The 19,842-nt window shown below is 38.3% G+C and overlaps 1 protein-coding gene across 1 annotated transcript in view; it reads right to left on the reverse strand.

Moving 5' to 3' along the window:
• The window catches only part of FRMPD4 (FERM and PDZ domain containing 4), a 120,797-nt gene that overhangs the window by 49,861 nt on the left and 51,094 nt on the right, over positions 1-19,842 (reverse strand). Inside the window, exon 3 of the mRNA XM_035542213.1 lies at positions 19,186-19,288. Within this exon, the coding sequence (XP_035398106.1) occupies positions 19,186-19,288 (103 nt within the window). The remainder of the gene's footprint in view (positions 1-19,185; positions 19,289-19,842) is intronic.

Consider the following 19,842-nt stretch of genomic DNA (forward strand, 5'->3'; position numbering starts at 1 on the left):
TTTTTTCAGCTCTAACACTGTGCTCTGAGGAATGGAAAATTAAACCAACTAATCTAGGGAAAGTGAAAACAGCTGACAAGTAACGAAATTTGATTTCAAAAACTTTCCCATAATAATAATAATTATTATTCTTGCAAAGAAGAAATGTACTTCTTACAACCCATTAAGTATATGGTTAAACTACATGTGCCAATTGTGAGGAAGAAGATGAAGCTATAAATAGCTGCAGAGATGTGCAAAAGGCGGCTCTCCTGGGCATGGTCTCCCTTTCTCTAACTTCTTTGCATGGTACGACAGCCTCAGGAAAAAGATCATGAACTGATTTATATAAGAAAATTTATCTCAATACTGTCAAACTCACACGTTAAATAATGGTGTATTAAAGCCTACTATGATTTAAAAGCTGTGACTCCAGCTATGATAAACAGTGCATCTTTCGTTTTCTCATTTTTATTTTTTTTTCCAAAGATCATGTTTTTATGCTCTTTCTGCAAGCAACAGGACTGGTCTCTCACACTTAAAAAAGACTGGGATTTTCATCCAATTGTATGAACGACAATACTCGTAACAAAATTACCTAATGGTTTAACTTGGACTCAAAAGAGAAGTATTGGTAAAAGACCTCCAAGTGCTATAGCAACTGCTGTATAAAGATAGTCACTATTTTTTTTCTCTTGTAGCTAGAAAGCAAAGTTCAATGCTGCTATTGCAAGCTACAACAGACATCCGCTGTGCTCCATAATCCTCTGCATCCTGGGCCAGATATGCTGATGTGAAATCAGTGCAGAGTGATGCCTTGAAAAAATGGTAGTGAGTGCACAGATCATCCTACTGAGGCATAAAACTACCATAAAACTTTTTTAAACGTGCACTTGGTTTCATTTATTTACAACTGTCACTTATTTTGATTTATACAGATTCATAAAAACTAACAAACTAAAAACTCTTCCAGTGTCTTGCCCTGTCTTTGTTTTGCAATAAATAGCATCAATATTTGCCTTAAAAATAGGTTAGGCATACTTGGTATATCTAATTTTCACCCTATGTTTTATGAAGCTCTTGGTAGACACCTGATTTCAGACAAGGGAGAATGATGGGAAAGTGTAGGGAGGCAATTATGGAGAGAGAATTTTCACCTTATGTTTTATGAAGCTCTTCGTAGACACCTGATTTCAGACAAGGGAGAATGATGGGAAAGTGTAGAGAGGCAATTATGGAGAGAGAAAGGGATCTGCAGTGGTTGGCACTGGTATCCACCGGGAATGCCATGTCACAAAAACATTCCATGAATTACCCTAGATCAAATAGGCAAATGCTTTCTTAAAGCATGTTATACCATTTGACAGCTACATCTTTCATAAATTGGTACAGTAACTACGAGCAATCCATGGGGCAATCCATAAACAGCCTGATCCAAATCCCCCTGAAATCAATTAAAATATTTCCACTGTCTTGAGCAGGCTCTGGATCAGACCCATTTTGCTGAAGGATGAACATCACTCCATAGTTCCCAAGAAGGCTAAGAACAGGTGTAAAAGCAACACCTTCCTTGTCCCTTTCAAGAGATCTTTATCAAATATTTTCCTTTACAAACACTTAAAGAAGTAGGTACTTCTTACCAGACAGCAAAAAATAAATAAAAAATTCTAGAAACAGGCAGTATACATTTTAGTATTTTAAGGTTATAGACACATCATTTATAGATTCAACGTATAGAATATTAATAATATTGCATACTTAGAGCTGTCCTTAAAAAATACAATGGGCATTATTCTTTGTGCCCATAAAAACAAATCCACCATCTATCTCAGATAAATAAAAATAACTAATTTACAAAACTGTAGAATTGCTTTCTTTGCACTTGACTGTTTAATGGGCAGGAGTTATAATAAATAAATAAATAAATCAGGCACTGGAAAGACAATCAAACAGGACTGTCACTACCATTGTACCACGTTTAAGAATTGTAAAATGCTGTATTTTGTTACTGTATTCACAATAAAAACAGCATTGTTAAACAGCTATTGTAACATATGCCTTTTTGACCAAAAGGCCACTGATGTTTATCTTTATAAATTAAGCTGGACATAAAAATCCATATTTATAATGATATTACCTTCTTTGAAATAACAAAGCAATTCATTGCTCCTGCACTATGAGCAGCAACTGGTATCCTACCGGGAAATTTATATCATGCTGCCTCATGCATCAGATATCGAAGCCTTTTTTTTTTTTTTCTCATTGTTAGTGACATATATGCAAAAGCACTGTAATTATTCTGAAGCAGCAACTGAAGGAAAAACTCTCATGGAGACACTGCTAATCTGTCATGAAAAGAGTACTGTGAAGACAGCAGGCAATTCAAAATCCCAATATTTTTTGCTTGAGACAATTTAACTGTTCAGAAGCATCTATCAAACACTTATACAAGCACGCATTGGAATAGTTTTTTGAAGTTTACTATTTACTCAATAGACTATCAATTCCGTGAAATATATGAAGTGTATCATACAAACACACTCTAAAATTGTGCAGTAAAATAGCTAGTCAAAGTACCTACTGTACACTGCATTTTGGTAAAATGTTGTCTTTCTAATGAAGACATTAAGAGAAATTAATCCTTACCATAAATAAATTGTTGCTTGACTACAAACTAAATGTTAGATCAATAAATCCTATCAAATTAAGGCACATATGCCATAATCTTCACTAAACACGACATGTTATCAGCCATTGGGAATGAGGCATAGGGGTCTCATACACACAGAGAGACTCTTCATGCTGGTAAACTCAAAACTGGTGGGATTTTGGAGTGGTTTGTAACTGCAGATTATCAGTCATATCACAGCAAAAGACATAGGTTTTGGAGATACTTACTACTTCCAAGATCTTAAGACCAAAATGCAGCTTACACCTGACTTCCCACAAAACACAAGCTCCCCCACTATCCACAGATGACAAGCGTTTTGTGAAGGTCTCAACGTCTGCTCGAGCCACTGCTCATCTTTCCAAACAGATACAAGATCTTCACTTAAAGACTTGAAATAACGGTGAGCGACCACAATTCTCCATAGGCTGTGCTAGTGAGTGCTTACGTCTTCCTCACCCCCTGTGTGCTTTCTCTCATCTCCCTCAGTTTTCCTAGCTGAAGCTTCTTAGGGATGGGATGTACTTTTGTACTAAGGTTATGCAGTGCCTGCTATCCAAGTTCTTCCTCATTCAGATGTTCATATACAGATAAAGCCATCTGCAATAAGCTAACTGGGTTGAACTTCTTATATCTCTCATAAAAGGGACGACTTCTGGCTCATTTTTGCCACTCTTCCCAAACTACCTCCAATTACTAGTATACTTTCAGGAGCAGACAGCACTGCAGACCTTCTACGGTTATATATAAAGTTTATATTGCCTCCCTACTCCCACTTGATATTCTTTTCCTTTTTATATCACTTTTATAATCATTCTGTTACTACAATGTACTGCTCTGAAAGGTCAGATCCAATGAATTATTTAATGCATTCGCAAGCTGAGGCACAAAATGTTTAACTGCCTCTAGAAGTTTTAGCCTAGGCTGATTTTCAATTCTGTAGCCAAGGGGACCAAGACAGGAATGTTCACGTTAAAGACTTTTAATCCACTTGTTCCCAGCAACAGGCACATCCATCCTGTTCTTCACCTTGACCAGGCTTCTCCTGAAGCAAATCTTTAACCTGACAGAGGCCATATTCAACACACTGTGCTGGGAAATAGCACCTGCCTTGCAACACCAGCACGTGACTTCCAAAGCCCCTGTCCCTAAACGTCTGAACTTCTGGAATTTGGCTACACCAACTATTGCCATGTGACAGTGGTGCAGTCAGTGAAAGGTAGGAAGATCCACTGTTAGGTTACTGCACGCTGCATGCACAGTTAATTATATGATGGCAGACACTACATGATTTCTTTGAGGCTGCTCCAGCAAATACAATGCATCATCAACAGCTTGCAAGGAAGTCAGTATAAAAAGACTGGACCATGAAGGACTACTGGACCTCAGCCAAAAGGCACTGAGGACAGCAAGACTGCCTCAGAGAGGCACGCACCAAGTATCTAATCTTGATGCTCTATATGTAACTTCCTTCCACAATCTCTTTATTCAAGTCCCCTTTCCCACACTTGGTTTCTCTTCTCTGATCCTATAATCCCATTCACCAAAAGTCCCTCTGTACCCTCCCCATGCAGCGTCTCAGCTCAGGGACTAGAGACCGGGATCTCACAGCTCCCAGTCTTCAGGATAGAGAATGTGGCTCTCAACTGTTGTGTATCCTCAACAGTATTTCTGTTCCACCTGGAACAATGCATGACAAAACACTGAAATGCTTAGTTTGTCAGCCCAAAGTGTCAGCTTTGCTTTGGATCAGGCCGACCTCCAGCTCTGCCTCCCAGGAGCTGTAGCTCCAGCTGTTGCTACCTGACTTCCAAAATCTCATGACACCCACAACCTCTCCTGGGGCCCACTGCTGTCAAGGAGATCTTGGTTCTGCACTCCCTGCAGGAAATGCCACTGATATCTAAAGGAAAGTGTCCATGAAACCCCATTATGTTACATCCCAAAGGGATTAAATTGACTGTATTAGGTGTCTAGAAAAATGTAAGCAGTATGCATACACCTATCCATAGCTAATCTGTATATGCTATGAACAATAATATTCTTAAAAAAAAAAAAACAAGGAAAGGAAAAAAGACAGTAATATTCAGAGAATTATAATGGTTTTATAAAACAAAAACAACAAAAACACTTATGTTCACATCATTATAGTAACATGTATCTTCCTCATAAAACAGAAATGAGACATGAGTTTCTAATACTGGAGAGGACCACAATGACATTTCAGAACTGGCACTTTTTATTTGTCACTTCTAGGCAGAGATAGAGGAAATATTTCAAATAATTGTTTTTAAACTCTCTAACACAACTTTTCTTGTAACAGGCTGTGCAAACCATATAAAATGTCATGATCTGGTTTTGGTTTAAATGAGCTGCAGAGCTTCAGGTTCTTATTTCTAAGGAATACTCACATTCCAAATCCATTATAATAAAGCTTCATGTATCACATTCCTCTCTGTCTGCACATAAATACAATTATATGCAAATGCATATACACAAACATGGAAGGCATAGGATGCATAAGACATACTGTATACTCTATATTATTTGTCCAATAAACAACCCTAAGACATTAGCAAACTGTATCCTGAATATAATCTATATACTTCAGACCATAAATAATATACTCCTCTTTTCCCAAACAAACAATTGTTCCAAAAGAGCGTGTTGAGTTTTCTTTAACTCTCATATGTCAATATGTAGTATATTTCCTTCCTTAAACCCATGGCAATTTATATGAAATATTAATGAATACTGCAAGATTGCTGGACACTGTAACATGATTATAATTGATGTAGAACATTAAAAAAAGTTTCAATGCTTCTGAAGGAGAAAAAATTCTGTCTTTACTAAGACATTTATTTTCATATTTAATTAAAAGCTTTGAATGAAAACAGAATTTCAGATAAAATGCAGAACAAAGGGGTATTTTTAGTTGCAAAATCATAATTTACTTGTAAAAATGAGTAGTACAGAGAATGATACATGATAAAAAAAAATAAAAAGAAACCAGACTGCAAACTTAATAAGTAGTTTTAATTTTTTGTTTATTTTTTTCCTTTTAGGTCTCAGGCACACTGTGACGATGCACAGAAAACAATACTGAGCAGAAATACAACGTATGGAATGAAAATCTCAGTACAATGATTAAACCTCATGACTCCTACAATTTTTATGAAATACAGATAACCTCAAGGATTTTAAACTGCTACAGCAACCAAGTTTCCTCTCTAGAAGAACTGTCATTTTGCGTATTATTTTCTGAGTAACAGACCTGTTGAAAAGCTGAAGTGATCATCGTAAAATGGCCAAGCTCTACGATACACGATGACAAGACCTTTGCCTCTCTTGGAGTCTTATTTAATTCACAAACTGGACAAATTTGGTTTTAACTAAACCTCCAACCAAGCTGAATTACTTTATTTAACAATAAAGACACTAGACTAGAGGGATTCTCCCTTATGCAGAAGGTAAAATACATTAAGCTTTAGGCTGCATGAAGAGAAATAAAAGCTCGCAGAACAATTAACATTTCAGCACATATGATGTAAGAGACATGCCTTTTGGGGGAGCCAAGGCTGATAGCATTCTGGGTTTATTTCTGCAGTTTATTTTGGTATTTTGACATTCTTACTTTTTGTTTTCTCAGTTTCTCAGAACCAGTTTCTCTTGGTTTCTCAGACTAAGTCAAAATAAGATTAAGAGTGACAACCTTTGGAAATCACCTGCTGTGAAACACACGTGATTAATCTTTTCCTATTACTGTTGCTGCTTCCAAGAACTATGTGAAGACTTGGATGTTTCAAGTCAAGCAAAAAATCAAACAGATAACAGTATCTTTGGGGAAAAGCCTAAATAAAAAGATAAAACTGAAGCTAAAATCTTCTTTTAGACTATTTTTCATGTGTTGCTTGTAATGAATCACAGCTGATCAACTGTTGTATCAGAAGTCAAACAAAGCAGAGGTGACTGATAAATCCCTCAGAAATCTACTAAATTAAAGTGCCTTTAAAAGTATTCAGTATTTTTTTAAGGTGAATTTATCTTTAGCTATTTTTATTTACTATGATTTTTTATCTCATATCCTTTGTCTAATAAAAAATTGTTTTTTTCCTTTGACCTTCCACTATTGCCCACAGTCATCCCAGTCAGTGGTAACAGTTAACCAAAGAATCTCATGCTGGGGACTAATGAACCAGAATATATAAAACTGTTCTCCTTTCCTGTTAACTAACCTTCTGATTGGGCATATCAGATAAACTTAGATGTAGATACTCAATCTTGGCAGTTTTGAGAGACCTCCTTGGTTGTACTATTGCTAAGTTAAAAATCTGATCTAAATATGTGTTCTAAGTTTTCTAGTTGATGAACCAACACAGGAGTCCCTGCAACATTTTTATTCCAACTCCATTATACTATCAACTGCTAAGAGACACTCTGAGTCAAAAAATTCTTCTTATTGGAGGGGAGCAGGAAAGAGAAAGGACTGTCACCTGTTAATGACAACAATCTTACGCCTTTTGATTTTAATTCTCGGTATTTTTGAAAAAGTTTCCAATAAAATTTAAGCCCTGTCTACACAAAAAGATTCATAAAAATTTGAGGGCAACTTCGCTGAGAGCCAGATCCACTTTTCTTACAACACAATTAAGTCTAGACATCTCATTCCCTTTGAATCAAAAAGAAGTTTGGATTGGGAGAGTTTTATCAGAATAGTATTCATCCCCATACTTCTCATCTCTACTATTTCTCTGATTTTCCATAGATAAACCACAAGTTATTAGTGTCAAGTACTGTCACCCGCACATGCCTTTAGCTGACTGAAAAGCAACATTACTGTCAGAGCAAGGATGTGAAATGGAAGTTTAGAGATAGTCAGTGTACCTGGACCCTAATGTCATGTGGGATGGCCACCTTCTGTGTACACAGCTTCAGGAGGTGCCTGAAATTTCATTTTACTTCATACATGAAGTATAGTCTGAGAGGTAAGTAGGATTATGATACTAAAAACTAACTCTAAGAGTCAAGAAGCCAGAAAGAAACAGCATTGACATGCCAATGATGGAGAAAGGTCTTCCCATCTTCAGGAACTCTACTGAGGTTTTCATTACACAATGCATAAAAATTATACCATTATGCCAATAGAGCATGAGCTACTGTGGACCCTGCTCTCAGTAGGGTTTTACCCATTTTCCAGTTAGACACTCTCCCGATCTCCTTCCCACCCCAGACAGTAGTACTTCCACCTTGATAAGGAGAAAAGTGCTTCCTTAACTCCAAAAACAGGATTGCAACACCACTCAATGTGCTAGCTCCCCATATTATCTCAGCAGCCCCAAGGAGAAGTGCTTAAGACCTCCATTAATTAATCTTTTCCAATTGCATCATGGTTCAAGATTTTTTAAAAGCTATTCATTTTTTGCTTTTCTTCCCTGTCCATTTTCTCTGTGCTATAAAAAAAAGACATAGTCACCACACTAACAGTTATGCTAGCTTTATTTTCTCCAATTTGACAAACAAATGAGTTTTTGTAAAATGCACAAAAGCCTTCAAATACAGACATTGCCAGGAGCTTCTACAGAACTATCAGCTAAAGACTAAAGGTATTTCAAATTCATGAAACTACACAAGACATTGCAAGTCAACCACAGTCTTTCCACCCTTCTCTCACAATAGTTTAAATTACCTTTTACATTTCCTATGAGCACTGGTGCATATAAAACAGCATTCCTTAAATGGGAGATTAAAATCTTTCTACTTTTCCTTGATACAAGGAGCCTGTAGCAGACACAACCTTCCAAGGGTCGACTTACAGAACCATCAAAACATCACATTCGCGTCACAGCTCTTGACATCAGCTTTGCTGTCTTTCTGTCAGAAACAGCATTTAAAGTACAGCATTTGGGTGTGATTCATAGTAACTACAAGCCTTCTGCTTAGTACTGCTATCTCACTTTCAGTCTTTCAAAGGAACATTTCTCTGTCATCCTGTAGCTACTTAGACAACAGATGAAACAGTTAAATTCCAGGGCCAACTGCCCAGCACTGTCTCAGCTTAAAAGGGAATGCTGATGCCACCACTGTCCACATTTCAGTGAGGAAAATGGATCAGAATTGCTGAAAATCCTAATGTGGCAATTCCCAGATGTAGCCAAGATCTTGTGTCCAAATATAAATAGCCAGAATACAGCTTCTGCTTGCAGACAAAAAAATTTGGAAATGCCCTCTGTGTAATACAAGCATTCAAAAAGCATCACACACCTTATACAACCCAACTAATGTCTTCTTGACAATGACAATGTTTTCCATTACTATAGCTTCACTAGCTGATTTCTCCGTGCTGAATCAGTCAGTAAGAGACTGGCAGGATAAGGGAGTTATAAACTTCTTGTTGAGGGCTGCTACACTGTTCTGGAAGGACAAAGATGCTCAGAGCATGCAGTGGTAAAGGTACCTCTGTCATCTTAATACTTTACAATCACTCCGTTCTGGAAGCCCAAGATGCACAGCACAATGCTCTCCCCTCAGCCCGTATTGCTTCCCTGAAACCAGAAACTGTTCTGCACAGACTGACATTTCCCAAGCAAGATCCCGAAGCTGTCTCTGTCTTGTCTTCCTCCTTGTTTTTTGCTTTCTGCTGATTAAACTGCTCCACATCACAGTGCTTGTCTTGTATAGGTGTAGCTGTCCTGTGGTAATGTGCTCAAGGCATCCACACAGGACACAGAATATTCAAGTACCAACAGCAGGGTGTGGAGGGCTGTCTTGTCCAACATAGTCTTTCATGATTTGGAAATGGTGTCCAAAGAAGAGGTGGATAGTGGCGTCAGGAAAGAGAAATGCCTCTTCACTCCCCAAACACAAGACATGAGATTTTTAGGTACTTCCTCCTACCTACCCAAAAAGAAGTGCATGATGCACAGGGCTTGCAGCCACACCACAGAGAAGGATAAATATCTATTACAGAGCATGCAACATAGAGGAAATCCATCATGTGGAAGGGTTAATTCATAATAAAATAAAAGCTGGGTATTCATTTGCATGCCTTTACATTCAAGCAATTACTTTGAAACTTTCACATCGCTGCTTTAAAGTAAATCATGGCTTCAGAGTAAATCCTCCATGCAGACAAGCATTTTCATTGTATGAGAAGCAGTAAGCCTGCTTGTCAGAACAAGTTAGTGATGGCAACATTTCTTGGTTCCTATCTGAAAAAGGAATTTTCTACAGCTGCTTGTGTGTTGGGCACAGCTGTTCCGTATCTCTGTCTGTACCCTTGAGTTCAGTTCCCATAAAATAACTTGCTATGGAACAGCTGACCTGAAATTCACCATGGGTGACCCCAAAAGACAACAGAGTAAGATGATAACATAACACTTCCACTGGATGACACATCAAGCATTGGCATTTCAAAAAGAACACAAATTTGCTAACTGTAGGGGGTATCTATCCACTTTGGTGAACATGAAAAGGATCTTATAAATTAAGTTTTGAGCATGCCAAAACTTCAAATTATTGAGCCCAAGTCTGTCTAAATCACATCAGGTAACCTTCTGATAAGAACACAGCAACAATATGAGACTGTATGCTTTTACAAATACAATGTATTTAAAAGAAAATTTCCATAGTTGGTATTGATTTTAACAATGACAAGTAATATCTCTCTACAGCTCTTACTTCAGCTTAACTCTCACAGGCCTTTGACAAGGTGGACAAGTGCTTTTGAAACCATATTACACATCAATAATTAAAAGAGATCTGATCTACAGAGAACTGATTCAGTTCTCAATATATTAGCTCAAGTACCAGAAGCATCTCATCACGGCAGCCAAGAAAACAGGCAAAGTAGAGAATGCTAAATCTGCACTGTCACAATTAGATTGCAGCAGCTGATTTAAAGTACTTGTACTATTTCTATATTACATTGTGGAAACATCTCAAAAGGTAGAAGATATATATCCAACAATACCCCTTGAGTCAGTCAGGAACTGAGTTCTTATATCCTGACTTCCAGCACTATGCTTGGGCCAGCTGATTAGAGGTACCTAATTTAAATGCCCTGGTGGAAAACTTATCTCCATTGATGTCACTTGTAAAACTCCCATCAACTAGAGAGAATTTGGGCCAAAATTTTGTCCCACTCTTCAGCATTACGTATCTGAAAATCAAAACATTAGTCATACATAGTGCCAAGGCTTGAAGCAAAATGGGTATAGCCTCTGGATTTATGTACTGAACTGGGTGTATAATGGAGTACCTTCAGATGAAAATGTCTGCATGGTTGGTTTTTCAGGAAAAGCATGTTTTAAGATTCTTGGTTGCTAAGCAGTATCATAGCTAATAGCTTAATATGCTTGATTTTTGCTCCATGATGTTGATGAAGAAAGAACGTCTTTGATATTAAGTTCACCAAAATTGCTTAATACAATGTATGAAATAGTCTAAGGCTGGAGACAGAAATTACATTTGAAAACTCATCCTTACAGCTGCTGTGAAAAGATGATGTTGACAGGCACTGCTACTGAGCTCATTTTTGCACTTACATTTAACGATGATGGTACAGAGAAGGCAGACTGGTACCCTGACACACAGGGAGTCAAATGGCAGCAACAGAATCCTCATCCACTCCATGACAGTGTTGAGAAGGGCCAGTATTGATTAAATTCATGTTGGTACTTAAAATGCAACACACAGCCTAAAATCCTGGAGGGTTCTTTCTCTCAAGTCATGTGGCAATACAAAATTAAAACAGAAATGTTACTGTACAGTTGAAAGAATTCTCTAGATCCCCATGATGAAAACATGCCATGACATTACCTTGCCAAAGCAAGAGATATTTCATAAAGTTTTTTTAGTTACGTCTCTTAAATAGAAAATAGAGCCAACAAGAAAGAAAAGCCCTTAATGAATTTCATCTTTTTCTGTTCTAGCTTTGCAATTAGTCTTTTGGTGGAATTCCACAGGAAGTCAAACACTAATTTACTGCAGCTACAGTTTCAAGAAATGGAATTAATCTATCCTAATTTAGCAACCTAGAAGTCAGGTTTCTATTCTAAGATGGTTTTCTGTGCTCCTTTTTAGTCAATGCATAAATAAAGATTTCTGCAACAGAGCAGTTTATTCTAAAACAAGACAAGTATTTTGGGCAGATCACCCTCTTCAGGTGCCAGTCTTTGCATACAGGGCGCCTAGAAAACTACTTTAACTGAAGCATGAATAAAGTACCACTAATGTACCCTATTTGAAATTTGTTCTATAGGGTAAACAGTATATCCGTCTGTCACTTAAAAAATCAGTGAAATATCTTGCTAAATCTTACCTATATTGGGATCCTTGTAGACTAATGCATACTTAGTACAATCTAGGATTAACTAATAAGATATTCATATTATAGAAAATAAATATAACTGTATTATAAGGTAAATTACTACTTAGGCATATTTCTTCGCGTTTTAAAAGAAAGTTTGGTATGTTCTACTGATTCTTAACTACAAAGATACAAATTTAAATTTAACCAATGAGAATGAAATAAATCTATCCCTGAGTAAGCAATTAATTGATACAGTACCTTAACATAGAATCACAGAATGCTTTGGGTTGGAAGAGACCTTAAAAATCACCTAATTACAACCCTACTGCCACGGGCAGGGAAACTTTCCACTAGACCAGGTTGTTCAAAGCTCCATCCAACCTGGCCTTAAATACTTCCAGGGATGGGGCATTCACAGCTTCTCAGGGCAACACGTCCCAGTGCCTCACTGCCTTCTGAGTGAAGAATTTTGTCCTAATATCTAATCTAAATCTACCGTCTTTTAGTTTAAAGCCATTACCCCTCACGCTATCACTACACTCCCTGACAAAGAGTACCTCCCCAGCTTTCCTGTGGGCCCCCTTTAGGTACTCAATGTCACTGTCCATGTCACCAAAGATATAGTGCCGGTCCAAATACCAACTCCTGAGGAACACAGCTTATCACTGATCTCCATCTGGATATTAAGTCCTTGTCTGCAACTCTTTGAGTGCAAGCATTTCTTACCCAACAAGTGGTCCAATTGTCAAATCCACATCTCTCCAGTTTAGAGACAAGGATATCATGCGGGACCACAAGTCCAGGTAGATGATGTCAGTTGCTCTTCCCCTGTGCACCAGTGCTGTAACCCCATTGTAGAAGGCCACCAGATCTGTCAGGCATGATCTGCCCTTAGTGAAAACATGTTGACTGTCACCAGTCACCTCCTTTTTTTCCATGTGCCTTAGCAGAGTTTCCAGGAAGATCCGCTCCATGATCTTGCCAGGCACAGAGGTGAGCCTAACTAGCCTGTAGTTCCCTGGGTCTTTTTTTTTTTCCCTTTTTAAAAATGGGGATTATGATTCCCTTCTCCCAGTTGGTGATAACTTCACTGGACTACCAGAACTTCTCAAATATAATGGATAGTTGCTTAGAAACTTCATCCACCAGTTCCCTAAGGACCCATGGATGTGTCTCATCAGGTCCCATGGACTTGTGCACCTTCAGGTTCTTTAGAAGGTCTTCAATCTGATCTTCTCCTACAGTGGGTGGTTCATCATTCTCCCAGTTCCTGCCTTTGCCTTTTGAGGCCCGGGCTATGTGTCTGGAGTTCTCGTCGTATATACCTTATAATATGTCAGTTTTGCATTGTTGCTCACCTTCAAATACTTAAAAAAATCCTACATAGTGCAATAACTAATGACAATGACTAATGTTACCTCAAAGTACTAATTTTTAAGTATGTATGAAAAGCTTTAAGTCACAATAAAATATTTGGCAATAAAATAAAAACAAGTAGCTCTTGCTACAATTTTCAACATGCTTCAAATACATCTCTTTCTTTAGTATTCTGTTCACTTGCTTCTTGCCTTGATTTTAACAATACATTTAGAAAACTTGACTTGTTTCTCCTCTTTTTTCCAACTTCAATAACTTTCTGTCTTGAATGAAACACTTCTAGAATAAAACCGTAAGTGACTCTCATAAAAGTGACCTCTCTTTGTAAGGTAAACCATAAACACAACTTCTGGGTTTCTGCTTGAAAATAGCTCAGGAGAGCATAATATGGTGCAAAAGCCATTGAACATTACCCATAAATAATGAGTGCTTATGTATTTTGTCTGCAAACCACACTGCATTCATCCCTCTGCAACCTTGGCTTTCAAAGGACAACTTGAACGCTAATTAAATGTTGCCACTAAAGAAGGACCAAAGGAATTAGATGGATGAGAATGATCTACAGGGGATAGTTATAATGAAAATCCCTGATAATCTCCAGTTCTCAGACTTCCTAGGATAACAATACTATCCTTCAATTCTTAAAAAATAAATAAAAATTAATAATAGTTCACCACATTGTTGCCCAGTACCCCTGGAGTCTGCAGAGGTGGTTTTAATACAGTTTTCTACTTAAGGAAGCCTATTTTCAGTAATAAAAGGTTAGAAAGAACACACGCAATTAAAATATTAAAATGCAATGAAGAAACAATGTGAAAATTTATGTACTATGTGTTCCCTTTATCTTCTTGAATTTTCATGTAGAAAAATTGTTCTATAAAAAGTGTTTCCTTAAAAGACTGGCTTAGTCATTTTTAACCCTGTAGAAGTGAAAAGTACACTATGAATTTTGCAGCTGTTAAGACGAGGGATGAAGAAACCAAAATCATCTGAAAAAAATGGGTCCTACTTATTTTGTGAATAATTTAGAAACAAAGCAAATTTATTAATTAGGGACATGCTCTTTCCTAATGAAAAAAAAAGGTTTAATGGACACTTTTCAGATATTCTCCTTGGTGGAAATTCTGAATCTTGTGCGATTTTTTGGATTTAAAATGGAGCAGAATTTTTCTTTTCCATTTTCTTTTCTTTCCATAGCTTGACTTTTTGTAAGTAAATTTCACAACACTGTTTTCTTGGAAAACAATTAAATATTTCATTAGACTGTTTAACATACAATGTTGAACTAACACCTAACATTTGTATATACTTTTGCTTGAAATTTTTGAGTCCCGCTGAGCTTGATAAAACATGATGATCATCTAGTTATGAAATATGTCTTTCTTCAAAAGCATTTTTCTCCTCCGTTTGACATGCTGTTATCTTTATATCTCTATTTTGAAAGTAGATTTTTTTCTTTCTCTCTGTGATTATAAAGACAAATCATTTTTTGACTTAACAAAAGCTTTGAGAGAAAGCTGCATAAAAAAAGTCACAGAATTTCACATCATGAATGTAAAATGTACCTTATTATACCTAATCAGCAGTAGACCATGCAATCACCCCCCCCAAAAAAAAAGAAAAAGTGTTGGAATATCAGTTTTTCATTGATTAGCTGCAGTGGCCAAGAGATGGTACAACATAAGACCCTGAGGGAAATGAGGGAGTCTAAGCTAGAGTGGCTTTAACCTGATGGAACTCTGAAGGGCAAAAGCTCAGTGAGGGTGGCTGATCTTCATGGAGAGCCTCCTTCAAGTGCCAGAATGGTCCGCTCTGATCTGCAAGAAAGTGGGCAGACATAGGACACCAGCATGGCTCCACAGGGAACTCTTGACTGAGATCCCCCACAAAACAGAAGGGTGCAGAAGATGGAAATGGCTACATATGAGAAACTGAGAAGCATTACCTGGCTAGGCAGAGATGGAGCTAGCAGAGTGGATGGCTGATGCCACCTTACCTCAGCTCACACTGAAACCAGCACAGGATGTGAATGTTAACAAGAAGATCTTCTACAAGTACATCAGCAATGAAGGAGAAGCCAAGGGAAATATGAACTTGCTGCTGAATGGGGTGGGAAACCTAATGAAGGACACTGAAAATGCTGTGGTACTTGATGCTTTCTTTGTTTGCATCTTTACTGGCAAGTCTGCTTTCAAGCCACCCTTGTCCCTGTGCTTAGTGGCAGAATTCAGGGGACACAGGCACTACTCATCACAGAAGAAGACTGAATTAGGGATTGCTTAGGCAAAAGGAACACTCACAACTCCATGGGCCTGGATGGCATGTATCTAAGGCTGCTGAGGGAGTTGGCTCACGTCTTGGAAAAGCTGCTCTCTATCATCTCTGAAAAGTCATGTTGTTCAGGGGAGGTTCCTAATGATTAGAAAAAGGAGTATCTTGCTTATCTTAAAAAAGAAAGGGGAAGTTTAGGAAATTCTGGGTCAGTGAAGCTCACTTCACTTCAGTCCCGGGAAAATTATCAAACAAATCCTCCTCAAAGCCATTTCCAAGCAAAAGGACAAGAAGGTAACTGGAAGCAGCCAGAATGGCTTTAGAAGGTGTAAATTATCCCTGACCAACGTGATTGCCTCCAGGGATGAGTTGACTGTCCATGGTGACAAAGGGAAAAGCAATGAATGTTGCTTACTTTGACTTCAGGAAGGCTTTTGACAGTCTCCCATAGTATCCTTGTAGCCAAATTGAGGAAATAATCATAGACTCTTATAATGGCTCAGGTTGGAAGAGACCTTAAACATCCTCTAGTTCCAACCCCCCTGCCATGGGCAGGGACGCCACCCACAAGATCAGGTTGCTCAGGGCCTCATCCAACCTGGTCTTGAACACCTCCAGGGATGGGGCATCCACAACCTCTCTGGGCAACCTGTTCCAGTGCCTCAAGAGATAAGATCTAGATAGGTATTGTGTACAGAAAACTGTCTGGACAGGAGTAGCTGATACATCTGAGGGCAGGCTATTATTCAGGTGGACTTAGTCTAGAGGACTGGGCTGACAGAATCTTTACAAGATTCATCAGGACAAGTGCCAAGTCTGGCATGTGGGATGAATGAACCTCATACAACAGTGCAGGCTAAGGCCTGACTGGGCCAGGCAGCAGCTCCACAAAAAATGATGCGAGGGTCCTGCTGGTCAATAACTTGAACATGACCCTACGGTGTCCTCTTTCAGGGGTGAAGTGGACAGTGGGATGCACAAACATGAGCAGAGCCATCAGGTTGAGGGAACTGATTACTCCTTTTCCTCACAAAGCTGTATATTTACCATTCTTTCCAGTTTTGGCTCACACACATTCACTGACAAAGCTGGAGAAACTCCAGTGGAGGGCCTCTAAGATAGCTGTAAGGCTTATGCACAAGACTTATATGAGACTAAGGAAAGAGGATTTTTTATCCTGAGGAGACCAAGGGCGGAATCTGTCTTCCACTACCTAATAGGTGGTTACAGAGAGGGCAGAGGCAGACTCTCCTCAGAGGTGGGCAGGTAAGGGACAAGAGGCAAAGGTCACAAGTTGCACCAAAGGAAATTCCAGTTGGATATAAGGAATAAAATTGTTCATGATGCTACTGTTTACACACTGTCCAGTATGGTTGTGAAACCTGCATCTTAGGAGATAAACTTGACTGGACAGGTGCTGAGAAGCCATGTCCAACTTTGACACTAGCTCTGCTTTGAGCAGGAGATTCTGAGGTGACCTTCAGAAATCCCTTCCATTTAATTTTTTAAGTGGTGTTGTTATTATGGCCATTGCCTCCTCCATGCACCTAAAACACACTCATTGCTGATTACAGATACATTTACATTACTACCATCTGGAAAACAAGACTTCAAAATTGCTTTCATCCACATTGAAAACTGAAAGCATACATTGCTTTCAGAGTTGCAGATGTATCTTACCCATATGAAAATCTTTTGTTACATAGAAGGGATTCATTACTTCATTGGTGTAAAGAATTGCTTCTGCTTTGATGTCAGGACTCTACAGTGACAGTTTCTCATCATCCCAGGTGTCCCCACTGGCATGAAAAGAAAGCTCTTCATTTCAGATGCTGTAATATACAACCCCAATACATTTCACTCTGAGTCTAAACAAAGAACGAGGCTCTCACAAAATCCCAACTGCAGACAGATTTTGAGAGCTGAGGCAGAATTACAATGTAAGAAAAGAGTTACCAAAGATTCCCCTGGAATGCAACAACACTTCATTTAAGACACTACCTATGGAGTCAACATAATTAGGAAGGGCTACATTCTTATTCAGTTTCCCATCTGAGGGCAGACAGAGAATCAGCCACACAATAAACCGAGTATTTTTCAGCTGTAATCAGTCTATTTTCCTTGTTTTTATTACTATATATTGCTGGCAGCAGAGAAATGAGTTGGAGATCCTAATTCTGATTACTTGCGTATCACGGGAAAAATGAAGACTGCAGTATGATCACTTTATGAAGAAACAACGACATCAAAAATGAGTTTAAGACCCATTTGTGAAGCTTATGCTGATGTTCAATACAGAGCATAGGACAAATTTAATAGGGATCAGATTGTTCCTGCAGTTCATGAGGTGTCTTTATCACACATGCAAAAAAACAAACAACAAAAAACAACAAGCATTGAAGTTCCTACCTGAGGTGCTATGCTACTGTTAGCTGACTTTCAGGTTTATGCTTTTTTTAAAACCTGAAAACATATGGTATTTTGACCACAACCACCTAACAGAGATAAAGGCATGTGTTGCTTGCACCTTTATTGCTGTGGTGAAGAGGCTTTTGTACCATTTCTGTACCTCCCTTCCCCAGCAACTGAGCATCCATTCACTCAAATTGTGATCTGCAAGGGGAATACAACTATGATGGCAGTTCCTCCATTTCTGGAAGCAAATGCAACTTTTCAAAATTATATGCGTAACACTGATAATACTGAAAATTACCAGTCCTGGGGAGAGGTAAAACTCCTCAGTTAAAACTTGAATATTGCCCAGGAATCAAACTAGACCTACCAATTCAGAGTATGCACCAAGAGGAAAAATCTAGAAACCAAACTTGTGTCCAGCAACCTAGCTCCTGAAATTTACAGTAAGCATTCTTATATTTAATTTTGCAATTACCATTCTTTTTTTTTTTTCCTATGCAATGTGCTAATGTCTTGCTACTCAAAATGCAAAGTTTGTCAAGCACATCACGTCATTTTCTCCACCTTGAGCATTTGTCTCCTTCCTTCCTTTCTTCCTTTCTTTCTGTTCTATTACAAATATTGACACTTTTCCTTTTCTGTACTCTCCAGCCACTCATTTCTCTTGTTTTCTGCCTCATATCTACAGCCCCCTGCCTGCTCTCCTCATACAACTCACCTACTTGCAATCTACCCAAGCCACTCTTAGTGCTTCCCTACTACTATCTCTGCTCTTAAAATTGCCCCAACACATTTTCTTTCTTCTTTACATACAACAGACCTGAATCAACTTTCTACATGTAAAAAAAGCAACAGAGTAATAGTGACTGGAGCTACCTTGCTCCAGAAATAATCTTTTCAACAACACATACCAAAAAGAAATGCTAGGAGAATACTATTCCTCTTTGGATATCCATGTATTTTGGAGCTGTTCCAATATCTTACTATATTTTTGCAGCTACCCAGAGGACGTTTCATTTCAATTCTAAAATATTTCACCATTCTTCATTATGACCAAAATAATATTATTTTCTCATTTTTCCACCTTGAGAAGGCTGTATTATCAAATGACCGCACAGGAAATAAGCCATTGGGTTCATAGTTTAAGTGACAGGACATCAAATACCTGACAAGGTCGATGACTCTCTCCCTTGGAGCAGTGCTGACTGGCTCATCATTAATCATTATGATCTGGTCCCCTGGTATAAGCTTTCCTTCAGAGGGGCCGCCTGCAGACATATGAAAAAAAGCACAGGTTAGTAAACCATTTGAACTGCATAGGCACACTCTCTTGTTCATATACTATGAGTGTTTTTATTCCAGCTAATAGCATGTTTAACACTAGCTCTTTTTCTGACATTACCAGTACTTCCTCACCACGAAAATCTTGAAAGCAGGTGGCTTAGCAATTTCTACTAAAGTTACTGAAGTTAAGTTCCAAAACCACATTTAGGCACCTAAAAATAAGGGCTTGATTTTCTGGAGGACCAAAAGGACGCACAGATAGTGACCTAATTCACCCTTAAAGGTGTGATCAATCATACTTTATTCATCCCTGATCAATGTTTGTCTGACTTTTCTGTAAGACCACCCCTGACAAAGACTCTCTTTTCCGTAAATATATGATGTTGTTTAACTACTGTTAAGATCAGGAAGTCTTTTTTCCCTGATGTCTTCACCAGATCTTCCTTGTTGCGATACATTATTTCTTGTCCCAGCTAAAGTGGCACTGGAGAACTAGTCCTTGTTCTACAGTCCTGATAGTCCCTCTTCTCATGAAAAA

This window comes from Cygnus atratus, chromosome 1 (assembly GCF_013377495.2).
Source record: "Cygnus atratus isolate AKBS03 ecotype Queensland, Australia chromosome 1, CAtr_DNAZoo_HiC_assembly, whole genome shotgun sequence".
In the NCBI taxonomy this organism is placed as follows: Eukaryota; Metazoa; Chordata; class Aves; order Anseriformes; family Anatidae; genus Cygnus; species Cygnus atratus.